The sequence below is a fragment of the Gracilinanus agilis genome, chromosome 5 (genome assembly GCF_016433145.1).
Source record: "Gracilinanus agilis isolate LMUSP501 chromosome 5, AgileGrace, whole genome shotgun sequence".
Classification (NCBI taxonomy): Eukaryota; Metazoa; Chordata; class Mammalia; order Didelphimorphia; family Didelphidae; genus Gracilinanus; species Gracilinanus agilis.
Genome location: NC_058134.1, coordinates 60520863 through 60534629, shown reverse-complemented (window position 1 = coordinate 60534629; position 13767 = coordinate 60520863). Strand labels below are relative to the sequence as shown.

The 13767-nt window shown below is 40.5% G+C and overlaps 1 protein-coding gene across 3 annotated transcripts in view; it reads right to left on the bottom strand.

Moving 5' to 3' along the window:
* The window catches only part of PLXDC2 (plexin domain containing 2), a 490294-nt gene extending 478615 nt beyond the window's left edge, over positions 1-11679 (bottom strand). For 2 of the 3 annotated variants that reach the window (XM_044678168.1, XM_044678169.1), the window contains exon 1: positions 10442-11679. In XM_044678168.1, the coding sequence (XP_044534103.1) occupies positions 10442-10537 (96 nt within the window). In that variant the 5' untranslated portion in view covers positions 10538-11679. Of the gene's footprint in view, positions 1-10425 lie in introns of all 3 variants that reach the window. The other variant, XM_044678167.1, reaches the window with a different exon arrangement.
* Between the last annotated feature and the right edge of the window lie 2088 nt (positions 11680-13767).

The window sequence follows — 13767 nt, the reverse complement described above, 5'->3', positions numbered from 1 at the left end:
ATTCTATCTTTCACTAGAAGACAAGTTTAGCTAAATTCAGAGTCAATCATCATTAGAAGATTTACCATTACGGGATGAGTATATGTCTCTTTGTGTGTGCATATGTGCCAGTGTGCCTATCCATTGCACAGAAGATTTACCTGCATGATAACATGCAGTAATCTTTTGAATCATTGAAGAATACTGTGTGTAAGAATACTAGTTGTCAAGTCCAACCTAACTATTCATCCATTATCTATCTATCTATCTATCTATCTATCTATCTATCTATCTATCTATCTATCTATCTGTCTGCCTGTCTGTCTGTCTGCCTGTCTATCTATCTATCCATCTATCCAGCCAGCCAGCCAGCCAGCCAGCCATCTTTCCATCCCTCCCTCCATCCCTCCATCCCTCCATCCCTCCATCCACTCAAACATCTATCTATCTATCTATCTATCTATCTATCTATCTATCTTCCTTTATTTTTCTTCCTTTCTTTCTTTTTTCATCTATATATTCATATTTATACTCATATGTATGCACATCATATATTCATATTAAATATATATAAATTGTATATATAGTTATTTTGATGAAGGCAAAAAAGAATGTAATAAGGAAGAAATCAGTCATCTAGGTGGCAGAGTGGATTAAGACTCAAGAACTAGAGTCAGGAAGACTCATTTTTCTAAGTTCAAATCTGGTTTCAGAAGTACACTTTACTAAGTGTGTAACCCTAAACAATTTACTTAATTATGTTTGCCTCAGTTTCCTCATCTATAAAAATGAGCTGGAGAAAAAATGGTAAACCAATTTCTTTGCCAAGAAAACCCAATTGGGGGTCACAAAGAGTTGGACACAACAGGAAATGACAACAGCAACAGTGAAAAAAGGAAAAGTCAGTATATAATATGACTGGCAAAAGTATATTAATGATATCTAGCCAGACATTGCCACTTTAACTTTTCCAATTAATTCCTTTTTTCCCTTTGCTATTTGAACACTAGCATCTTCTCTGGAGAAATCGATTTAATGAATAGTCTTATTATTATCAGACAATACTGCTTATTAGATTATAAATCATTGTGTAGAAATTAATTTTTTTGTGTTTTATGCCCTTTGAAATGTTATTCTGATTTATAGTGTTCCAGAAATAAAAGTTACAACACCTTTTTTTCAGTGGCTTCATTTAGTTAGACCTTTATCTTCAACACTGATTTATCACTGGACACTTCCCAAACTCTGGCATCTCACAGGTTATTGCTATGTACAAGCCCACAAGATAGTTCACAAACTCCCACATTTTTTGAGTTCCTTTCTCTCTGACATAAGTACCCTGTTAAGTGACCGGGATTTAACACAAGAAAAGACTCTAGAGCACATATGAATCCATAGGATGGATGAATAGAAAGCTGAGCCAACAGAATGGGAGAAATAAAGGCTACAACATCACAAATTCATTTTTTTTCATTTTTTCTTTCAGTCAGAGCAAACTCGAGTCTGTAACCATGCCAGGATAGTAAAACCGAAAGAAGATTTAGGATCAAATGACAATGGGGAGCTAACAAATTTGTTTCCCTTACTTTGCAAACCTCTGAATTAAAAGTGGTTCTGCAAAACAAAGATTGAGCCAATCTGGCTGTCTTCAAGCAGCAACTTTGCACTCTAGAAAATGATGTTGTCATCTGTACAATGACTTCAGAATCATGCATTTTTTGCTAAATGTCAGGAATTAACAACAGATGTTGAAAAGATAATGATGGCTAAATAAAGAATAAGAAATAAAACAGATTGTTAGTTTATTTTATACTAAAGATACACAGCTTGTATCAGCATGTATGTATGAGTATGCCACAAATTGTGTTGATACTGAGGTCATAAGATTTTGAAATAGACTACTTTTTAAGCCACCAATAGAAGAGTGCACAATGCTATGTTTTTTTTTAGGGACAGATGTCTGAGGAGTTGACAAGTATCCTTTTTTTTTTTAATCCAGCCCTTTTCTTAACATTTATAATAATTATATAAGTAGTAAGCCTTAATGAGAATCCTAGATCCAGGGGGCTTAACTATTTCCCCAACAACCAAATGCAATCCTTTGAACATGATTTTAATGAGGCCAAATGACATTTTTGCGTCCTTTTAGTTTCACCAGAGACTACTGCAGTTGAAGTCCAACTAGATGTTTATTACTAACAGGAAGACACAGACAAACAAGTTAACACATTTACAGGTCTTTACTAAAGGGTTTTGGAAAAATATTAAACTGACAGTCCTTTGTTCATTTTGCATCCTTCAGCTTTAGCTAGCAGTCACTACTATTTCCCCATTGTTTTTTTTAAATCCTTACCTTCTGTCTTAGAATAGATACTAAGTATTGGTTAAAGGCAAAAGAGAGGTAAGGGCTGGCAATGGCAGTTGTGACTTGTCTAGGGTCACACAGCCAGGAAGTGTCTGAGGTCAGATTTGATCCTAGAACTTTCATCTAGAATTTTTCATCTCCAGGCCTACCTCTCTATCCACTAAATCACCTAGTTCCATCCTGAAATTGTTTTTGATGACCATTTCCTCCCGTTAGAATGAAATCTTCTCAAAGGCAGAGATTTCCTTCTTTTTGCTTGTATTTCTTTCTCCAAAGCTTTGCACTGTGCCCAACAGATAAATGACTCCCAGTTATATCAGCTTTCATTGTTCACCACTTTTGGAAGGAACATTTCAGAATTACCAGCCTCAATAAACATGCGTGGCACCAGTTTCTTTGCTCCTAGACTCTTGTATCATCTAGGCAGAAAGACCTTCTCAGGTCACCAGTTTTTTGTATCTTAATGAGGGAAATAAGGTAAACACAGACATAAACAACACTATTAAAGAACAATCAGGAGTAAATGTTAACAGCAAAATATACTGCTGTTTCCCAATATGACCTATCACGTTAACATAATGTATCAGAATTCCTAATTGTGGATAACATAGTTAATATCATTGCAATCAAGGCAAGCAGCAAGAGAGGTCATATATATTTCGTAAATATTTAGCTGAACAAGAAAAACAAAAAACTAAATTCCTGTAAATATAAATTTGAAGAACAGTCTTGAATCAAAAGGAGACGAATCTAGATTTGATATGATCTTTCCAATGCAAAATATCTTGATATAAACAATAAGAATACCAAAACAAAATCTTGCACAATCCATGACGTAATAGAACAGGGTGAGTTATATATTATTTTGGAAGACACTGGACTAGAATGCAATAGAATGCTTTCATTATCTAACCTTAACTCCCAACTGTGCTCACAGGGATCTGGAGTCATCAAATGTGTTCAAACTGACAATGTTCATTAAACTTTATTAGTTAACGAGGTCAATTTAAACAAAAAGCAGCTAATGAAGTGGAAAATCCAGAACTAGGTGGACCTTAATGAATAGATTAAAAGAGTGACTGATTTTGGAATGAGAGGATCTCATTTTGAATCCCGGTTATACTATTTGCTAACTCTGTGACCTTGGGGTAAAAAGTTTAATCACTTTGGACTTTGATAGGTTAACTTTTTTGGGTTATTTCCCTTTCCCTCTTTCTCTCTCCCTCATTCTCACCCCATCTCTCTCTGTACTATTCTTCATCCTCTTCTCCCTCTCTCCTCTCTCCCTCCTTCTCTCTTCTTACTTCTTCCTCTTCTCTCCCTCCATCCCTCACCTATCTCTTCCCACACTCTCCTTCCTTCCCTTTGACAAGGATTTAGACCAATTTGTGTCTGTCCAACAGAGGAAATCACAGCCCAGAACTCTCCATTGAGGTTAGAACAAAACATTTTCAGTTGAGATGTTAACATGAAGGTAAAGGGAAGAACTTTAATTTGGCAATGCAATTTAATTGTCATAGGGAGTTACTAATGCCATTAACACAGTCAGTTCGTGTCAGAGGAGGAAATTTGGGGTACCTGCATCAAGGTCTTCTTGATTCTGAATCTAGCTCTCTGTCTCACTGTTTAAAGCACTCTTTCAGTAGGGGCTAAAGTAGTTTATTTGTAAATTAATAAATCTATGTAAATATTTGAAAATCCTACCTTTGTGACTCAGTGTGTCTAAGAATTACTAAATTACAATTAAATACTTTTTAAAAAAGAATGCCAACTTTCTTCCATCTCTAGAAGAATTAATTAATCAGAGCCAATGTAGTGACAAGTATAGACATCATGAGAGGACATTGCCAATCAGCCAGAATATGAAGTCAAATGAATGAATGGTTTTTGTGTTTCCTTCTCTCCTGTGGCAAGTGTAGCATCTACAGCTGGGAATTCATCCATGAAGGGAACTCCATTGAAGAAAAGGCCCTTTGCAGATGCAGATCAATAACTGTTCTGCAACTGAAGAGAATTGTGGACACTGAGAAATTAAATGACTTGCCCAGGGTCATAGAGACAGAATGGGCAAGAAGCGATCTTTCCATTCTGGTCTGCCTTTCTTAGCAACCATTATACACTTCAATCTTACTTTATAAAAGTATTTGGTCAGTAAACCATGTAGCAGGAGTCACAACCATAACCCAGTCGTATAGTGAAAACATGCCAGTGAAGTTCATATAGTTAACAAATAACAAAACTGAGACATGAAACTAGGTCTTCAACTCCATTCCCAATGCTTTTTTTTTTATGCTTTTCATTATCAAATAACAAAAATCCAGTAAGTAAAATGGCTGTCTGTGATTGGCTGTAAAAAACTCTAACATGATCGAAGGCAGAACCTTAAATACAATTTCAAAGGATAGGAATTCATCACTCTAACCCTTATAAGAAAGAAAGTAAGAAAGTACACAATAGGAAGAAATAAAGATAAAAGAGAGAACTGGGAAGAAAAAAGTCAGACAGACAGAAAGACAGACAGAGATACAGAGAAACAGAGACAGTTTGGGGGGCAAGGAAAAATGTTACCTCAAGTTACAAAGAATAAAAAAAATTCAGTAATTTAACTGTTATTTTACCAGAAAGTATTCTATTCTTGCTAAACAACAAGGAAATGACACAAGACAAGCAAAGGGTAGAATCTTCATTCTAAAAGCATTACAAGTTGGTCTAACTATCATTGTTTCTATCAATGGCTTCATTTGCACAAAATCTCCACTGTGCAGCAGAGGACATTCTTCTCTTGGAAAATTCCAGAGGAAGCAAAGGTGTACTTATAATTCAATTCAAAAATATTTATTTAGCATTCCCTATGTTCAAAGCATTGGTAGGTGCTAGGGATGCCAATGAAAGTCCTTGCCTTTGGGGATTCTAGTGGGATCATGAAATCTTCCTCTAGAGGACTGAGGCAAAGGAGGCCTAGCAGTTTGCAAAAAGATTCTATGAAGAAATGCTAATGTACATAAATTAGTTAGATGACAACAACCCTGGAGATGAATTTATTAATAATCCTCGGATATTTCAGAGGAATTTAACACAGAGATAGTATTTCCCCTAGAGATAAAACAGGAGGATGTGAGTCCAGGTTGATGATGAACTTCCTGGAAATAAACACCAGAAAAAGGGTTGTATTCTCAGGATAATGAGCTGTGTATCTATTTGTCCTGAATGATCCATGAGAACTGTGTCTTGTACTTTAATATTGTTTTCTGGATTAATTTTGGAGCCTTCCTATATGAAGTTTGAAACCATTTGGGACCATTCCTAAGAGATTCCCTGTCCCACTCTCTGACCAAAAAATGCCCACATGCTTACCCGATTTTCATATGAAAACTTAATAATATTTTATAGTATTTAACACATTTATGTATACAGCATATAATATTATAGTATATAATTTTTCACATATGGTATGACATTGGAAAATAGAGAGATAAAAATAGCATTAAGAAAGTCACCCACTATAACTTAAAGGTAACATTAATAGCATGACAAGAATTAAAATTAAGGCTCACAAATTCTCAATTTTTCTACTTATCTCAAGGAACATGTTACCTTTAAAATAGGAAACTTTTTAAAGGAGAGTAAAAAAGTTTAAAGTTTAAACTTAAACCAATTTAAAGCTAAACTTGTGGAAAGCTAGTTGTTTTTTCTTTAATCCTGTTATGAAGTCAGAATTTCCCCACAGCAAAGTATCTTTTCCTTCTGCAGTCTCCTTACCTAGTTAACTGGGTATTTTCCATCATTATGCTATAAGCATACTACATTCTGCAAGAATGTCTGAAGAACAAAACTTAACTGAAGTGTAGATTTCCTGAAAGACATTTAGTTTCCTGATCGCCCTCACGTAACTTCTCAATGTTCATCTCTTCCTTAAATAAAATAAGGTCCTTCACCTTTGAGTTCTCAAACAAGCAGGCAAACTTTTGAGGGTCGTTATCTGTCACAAACCAATTGAATTAACTAACCCGTCATTCAGTAACCAAAGACCATGAATTTATCCGTCAACTCAGTGCATGCTCTCTTTTTATACCATCTTTTATAGCACCCCACCCCAAATGACACCCTTCTTGCCTTTTTCTAGTCCTATGGTACACAACGAGTTAAATGCTAGTAATACTCTGCATGTGTCAGCTGGGGTGCTCTCAAAACAAATACTCTACCAGCTAGGAATCTTTGAAACCACATATTTACTTCAAACAAAAACAGAAGGGAAAGAGGCAAGGCAGGGGGAAAAAAAAGTCTGAATTGACTTAGAGAAATGGGGAAGAGAATAGCACATATAAGCATGAAAGCTTTGCTGGTGGGGATTGCTAGGTATGGTACTTAAAGCCAGAACGTGGCTTTGATGTAAAGTTTGCTACTGCCACGGCCTGTGATCCCTCATGGTTTTTTTGTTTTTGTGGTGATTGAAACAGACTGCTCCCAACATAATATGAAACGAGTAGTAAGCATTCATCAAGTTATTCAGAGTGCTCTTATTTCCTCTTCTCTATTTAATGTAAAGCTCTCTCAGAGTAACCAAGTCATGCTTTCATGCTTAATAAGACCACTTTAGACCTCCTCTAGACATGTCTCATCAGTTAAAGTAACAACCACCATGTAGAAATAAGAGCAATCCATCAATAAGGTAAAAACCTAAATAAAGATTCAGAGTGGAAATCATCCTGGACCCCTTCTGTAAATATTAAGTATTCAGGAGCTGGTTTGATTAGGAGACACACAAAAGTAATTTTAGGTATATGATATACACTATCCAACTACTCAGCCCCCCCAAAAATCAGTACAGTGTCTCTAAATAACAGAGAAAAGTGATTTTATAAGGCAATGTTTTAAGATGTCTTATGTGAGTGATACAATTAGTAAACCTTAGTCAACAGAGCACCTCCATTGCCCCATTAGTTTCTGAGAAAGAATTTATTCCAGTTTATTGGGTGCATTTCACAAAATGTTATATTTGAATAATTAATTTAATACACAAAACATGAAATATGAAAATGGGGAAATCTTCCTGCTTTTCATAGTCACTATTTTCCGGATGGCAACATGGAGTTCTATACAACTAGATGTGAAGAAAACATTGCAGGGCCATTAATGTGAAATATTTGGAAAAGGTTCTTGGATCACGGAAATTAACAACTTCTCTGCCCTCTAGTGGGTACAAAACCAACTACAATAATTACTACAGTGTTAAAAGGCCCCTGAAACAAATCAGGTGCTCTTTCCAAGACCCTACAGTCAAATATACATACATGTGTGTCTGTGTGTGTCTAATAGCCGATGGCTTCTCATAAAATGTCAAAGATACTGGAAAAAAAGCTGGAAATTCCAAAACTAAACTTTGAAATAGTGGTGGCCTTAACTTTTTAAAAAGCCTAGTTTTCCTCTTGCATTGGGAGGTTCTGTGCTAATCTTACAGAATAAAACCTCTTTTTCCTTTCACTTAAAATACCAATAAATATATTTTATTATAGAATCAGTATTTAGTCTCCTCTTGAAAGTGATCATACATGCAAGAAATGATCTTTATTTAATGAATTACTTCAAAGATCTCCTTTAGTAACAGAAGAGCTGCCCAGGGAATAGAAAAGATGCTCCAGTCTGCAACAGAGCTTTAAGGTAGTTCTTATAGCTTAACTTCAAGAAATAGGCAGAGCCAACACATCTTCATTTTAAAAAAATGCACTATCCCTTGAGTTAATTGTTGAGGTTCTCTCTTGCCACCCACATTTTTACCCCCATATTAAATTTGCAGGTCTTCTCTTCTAATTCATTCTCCCCTCAATGAAAATGGAATCAATTGGACCCTCAGTTTGGGAACTTAGACTAAATATTTTCAAATTATGCCATAAAATGTGAAAATGTGTGAAAATATGAAGTCAGCAAGAAAAGAAAAAGCTAAATATTTGCTGTCCTATCTTCTATTTTAACTTTTCATTTTTTAAGCTTCTAATGTTTTCTTCATGTAAGGGTAAGGAAATTCTTAAAAGTTAAGCAATTTAGGAAAGATCCTTTGATCTGTGGAGTCAGAATTTTACCTCTAGTGCTTTGCCACTAAATAAATTATTTCCATAAGTGTTTATTACACATATAGCCCATGGTGTGTTGCATTCTTTTAATCAAAATGTAAATCAATATAGACTTTTGAGTTGGAGCCTTAGAAACAAACCCATCCTGCCACCCTATTTTACCAATGGGGAAACTAAGTCAAGAGAAGTGATCTAAAGTAGCAGAGGCAAAAGTCAAACTAGTATCCAAGGTCACACAGCCTGTGGCAGAGGCAAGAGCAAACAAATTCAAATCCAAATCCAGTGTTTTTTCTCCTGTCCTCATCTTCTTCCACATTACTATGAGTGGATACGAAGCCTACTGAAATCATTTATTTCTTACCAGGAAATTATGAATCAAAGACAAGTAGTGATAAAAAAAAAACCTGTAAGCTTTTACCTATAAATCAAGAAACAACCACCTGTGTGTTTGGAGAATACAAATCTACAGCACCATGAGCTATCTGTTCCATGTAACAAAAGTCCACCTTAAACCATCAGTTCATTTATTTAGTGCCTTCTAAATTCTATGTAGTGCATTGTTCACAGAAATGCCCTTTGACCTGTTGATTCTTAGGAAAGCAATAAAGTCAAGAGAGATTAAGGGGGTCTCAGGTCAACACCTGCACATCCCTTTTAAAAATGAAGTGATGGAAACAAGCATGTGTCTACTCTAGAGGTAATGGACATGTTTACATTTAATGTCATCTCCACTGGAAATGCCCCGGACCCCCTACCAGACAGCCCCCAGCTCTACCTAGTCTTAACCAAACCAAATCACCAAGAGATAATCACTTTAATCTCTCATGGTTTGGTGCCAACATGATAAATAACTGAGAGTTCTTCAACATGTACTGACTTTCCCCTGTGACTGCAACAAACAATATGATGATTGATGGCAGGCTGGTGAGACAGTCTATTGTGACTTTGCTCCTAGTGCACTTTGGAAATGATTATAGCTTGGGGAAATCTGGCTAAGTCCTTTCACTACGAGATCCCCTCTCTCTGTGTGACCATGGGGCAATATTTTTTGCAAATCTGGTTAGGTGTCTGTGTTCCTAAGCAACTGGTCATTGACTCGAGAGCTGGAGTGGCATCTAAGGTAAAACAACACAGGTGCAAAGAGAAGACTGGAACGGCTAGCAATACCGTGGAGGAGTCACACTAGATGGGTCCAGTCTGTACTAGAGGGTCAGCTGGTGGAGCAAACAACACCAGTTGTCCCTTAGCTGGCACTTTGTGACCCTCAGTCAGAAACCTATTCCAGTAAGAAAAGCAGCATCAGGAAGAAGAAGGTGTAGGAATACTCCTGGGCATAGAGGTGGGATGGCAGGTGGAGGAGTCAATCTTTGAGCCAACCTGGCAGCACAGGAAGAAACCTCAATAAGTTCAGGCTAGCTGATAAATTATGGGGTGGACGATAGCTTAAGGAGATTTGCCTCTGCAGACCAATCACCCCCTTCCTTTCCTCACCCCAGCCTCCCATCCTGGGCAGGGTGTGACAGTCTAGGGGAGAGGCAGGGAGGATGAAGCCTTAAACTTGACAAGACCAGTGGGACCTGTTTTCTTTTTGACAATTGCATAGTGGAGACGTCTATACTTTCCCTTCCCACCCCATCTCAAAGTCTCTCAGGTGGTAACTAAAAGACGAAGTAGGCGTCAGTGGTAGTACACTTTAGGCTTCGAGCCAACGCTGGGCTATCCCAGAATGAAGGGGCTTTAAACCCACCAGCCCATTTGTCCCGAGCTCCTCCACGTTGCTCCCCCTCCCCCTCCCTCTTCCCCCGCCACCCAAGTGGGAATCTCAGAGACATTTTCCTAACCAGTAACCCTGTCCCCCACAAACCTACCCTCACCCAACAATTCCCCCTTGCATTTCGGAGCAGAAGTTTGTCCCTAGAAGCAGTAGACTTAACTTTCCCTCAGGGGAAAAAAAGAAAAAGAAAAGAGGTCCGCATCCCACATGCACAATAGAGAAGTAAAAACGCAGCTTACCATTGGTTTGATTTACGGTCTCCCCTTCCGCATACCGAAACCGGTCCATTAAAAAGTGGCAAAGTAATACAACTCCAGCTGTGGCCAGCTCGGCTTTCCTTAACCTCGCCATAACGCGGATACCTCCCCCTTTGCCCTCCCCCCCAATTTATTCTTCCAGAGCTTCTTCCTTTGGGCGGCAGGATTGGGGAAGGAGGGGTGGGAAGAAGGGGGCAAGGAAGCAAGAGTACTGCAGACCACAATCACCGCGGGATTAAGTCGCCTTTTTATTTGGATCTGATTTCATGTACCCGGGAGAGAAAAGGAAGATGGGGGGAGGAGGAGAAATGGGAGGAGATGGGGAGGGGGCAGCGCAATGCTCCCAGTGTCACTTCGGCGCTCTTCCTAGGTTGTCTGGCCAAGCAGATTTCAGTCCAAAACCAAGGTAGAACTGGGAAGGATGAAATCAATTGCAGCTTGGGCTGCAAAGTGCGTGGCTAAGTCCTGGGTTCCAGGACGAATCCGAATAAGCTCTGAAGGTTCTCCTCGCTGTTAGGTAGAGCCCCCTTTGGGCTTGCGGATGATGACTTCCCTACGTGCCCGGGGAGGGGAGCACCCACCCCCTACTAGCTGGATTCAAAACAATTCCCACTTCCGAGGGAGCAAAGCCACTGCGCCTCCTCCAAACGCGAGGCAACACCAGTAGGAGGAACTTTCCCTCCCCGACCTTGTTATTGCCTCCGCTGGGATGAAGCAACCCCTGAGAGGTGTCCGAGGTCTCCGAGGAGGGGATGGCTGTAGGCTCTGGCCGCGGTCACCGCAAGTTTTTCTTCTTCCCTTTGCCCAGGGCAGGACCCCTGGCTGTCTGTGCTCTCGGCTCCCTAGCAGATGGCAGCCCCCACACCAACAGCCGAGCTATTTGCAAGATTCAGGCTGCAGTAGAATTGGAGATCCTATGCCAGGAGGCAAAAGGAGCGGGGGAGGGGAGGAGGAGGAGGAGGAGAAGGAGAAGGAGAGGAAGGGGGGGAGTCAGGTTGGAGCCTATCCTGAGATGGTTCCTATTTGCTAAAGAGGAAAGAGAGATTAAATCCGATGGCAGCAAGGGGCGAGATAGTTTGGTGATTGCCAGACAGCTCGCCAGACGGGGCTCCCTTCCCTCTCAGCACTTTGAGGAGTGAAGGCAGATCTTGCAATTTGCCTGAGCTGATGGAAATGCCTTCGCCCTCCCTCCTTTCCTTCCCTTCCCTTCCCTTCCCTTTCTTTTCCTTTCCCTTCCTTTCCCTTCCTTTCCTTTCCTTTCCTTTCCTTTCCTTTCCTTTCCTTTCCTTCCCTTCCCTTCCCTTCCCTTCCCTTCCCTTCCCTTCCCTTCCCTTCCCTTTCCTTCCCTTCCCTTCCCTTCCCTTCCCTTCCTCCCTCTGCCTTTCTGCTCGCAGCTTCTCCCACCTTCCTCCTCTCTAACAGGCTGCCTGAAGCGACCTGGCCAATGGCAGCACTTTTCCCCAGGAGTCTACGAAGAGTCGGAGGGTAATGAAGACAGAAAGAAAGGGAGCGCTTTGAGACCCACTAAAAGAGAACTGCGGCGGGGTAGTGAGAAAGGGAAGGAGGAGAGGAATGCATCGCGGAGCCTGCTAGATGGTATGAGCACAGTCCCAGGCTCTCTCCCCGGGTGAATACCTTGCACTTGCTTCCAGAAGCGACCCGGACGCCGCTGGCATCTGGTGCCTGGGCTCTGGGCAAGGAGCGGGCGGCTGGAGATTCCGGAGTGGACTGTGCGGCCGCTGCGCCCTGGGGCTCGGCCATGGCAGCGATAGGATAATGGGAGTTTTTACCCCCATGAAGCCCTTCCTCACCGTAAGCACTCTCTGTGATTATCGTTGTGATTGGGACTAGAAGAACTACTGGAGGGCTAGAAGAGGTATTAGGGTGGCGAACCTGGAGACAAAGCTTTTGGGGAAGCCCCAATGCTTTTAGATTTCTGCTGGTGCCTGCTCTTGGGTCCAGCTACTGCTGTAGTTGCTACTGCTTCAAAAAGTGCCCGGGAAGAGAGAAGCGCGAGTTTAAAAGAACTGGGGTCCTGCCTCGTTTTCGTTTATGGGGCTCGAATAGGCGCACATTTCTACAAACCACAGACCCCCTTCAGTCCCTGTCACCCACCTCTCCCCTTAAGGAGTTACAGCTACTCTCCATTAACCCGTGAATATAATTAGCATAAATGTGTAAGTCAGGATCCAAAGGGAATTTGACTCCTATGTCTAATTCCCTTTGTTTTTCCTTGTCTGCAAAAAGGTCAGCTCCAGGCTACCCTAAAGCCTCCATTCCCACCCCACCCCCTTTTTCTGGTCTTCAAAGAGATCTCTGATGTTCATTGCAGAAGGAGAAAGTGGTTAAAGACCCAGGGAAGACAAACAAGGAAGAATTTTTGTGGTGGTTGGGAGAATGAGGCAACTGAAGTCTCCCCAGTACTCCAAAACGTTGAATCGCCAAGAGTACAATTAACTATTCCACCAAACTATCCTCCCAACAAGTACACAAGAGTAAAAGAAAAAAAAAAAGTCATTAATAATTTTCTCAATGGTTCGTTCTTCTGTCTCTCTTCTGTCTCTTCCAAGCTCCTGCTGTGCGCCTCCCCCCCCCCCCCCGCCACCCCTTTCTTATCTTCCAGTCTCTGCTTTTTCTTTATCAGCTGTCACTATAGGTAAAATACTGGGCATGCTCAGTACCCAGGGCAGAGCTCTATAGGGAGCTGGAAGCTTTCACTGCACAGCAGAGCTTACTACCTGCAGAAGCAGCAGCAACCCAGATAACCTTCTAAACAGCAGCTAGTTTCAAAACTCCAGTTCTGGATGGGATCAAAACTTGAAATTTAGCCGACTTGTTATTTCGCTTCCTAGGAAAGCCTCCACACTCACAAGAAAGGGTTAAGTTCATTTTAAAGAATTCTTTCCTGTCTCCTTTCCAATCTCTGGCTTTCCCCCTCTTCTTATTCCATACAATTCTCTGCCTGTCTGCCCCCACTCCTTCTCTTTAGCCCCCTCTATCCCCCCACTTCTTCCCATCCAGCCCAGCCTCCTGCTGTCTTTAAACATACTTTGCTGTCTCTCTTTGTTGTCTATCTCCCTCTCCCTCTCCTCCTGTTCCAGCTTTTAAACATTATAAATGGGGGTGGGGGTGGGGCTCAATAAGCATGATACAAAGAACAAAACCAAACTATGAAGGTTCTCCTCTGTCTACACCAAAGTCTAATAAGGTTATAGACTTTATCACACATAAAAGTTAGCAGTTTTCCTCCTAAACAATACTAGTCACTTATTATGTGATTCGGGCATATTTAGCTGGTGGCATTTTTACTTCAAAATGACAAAA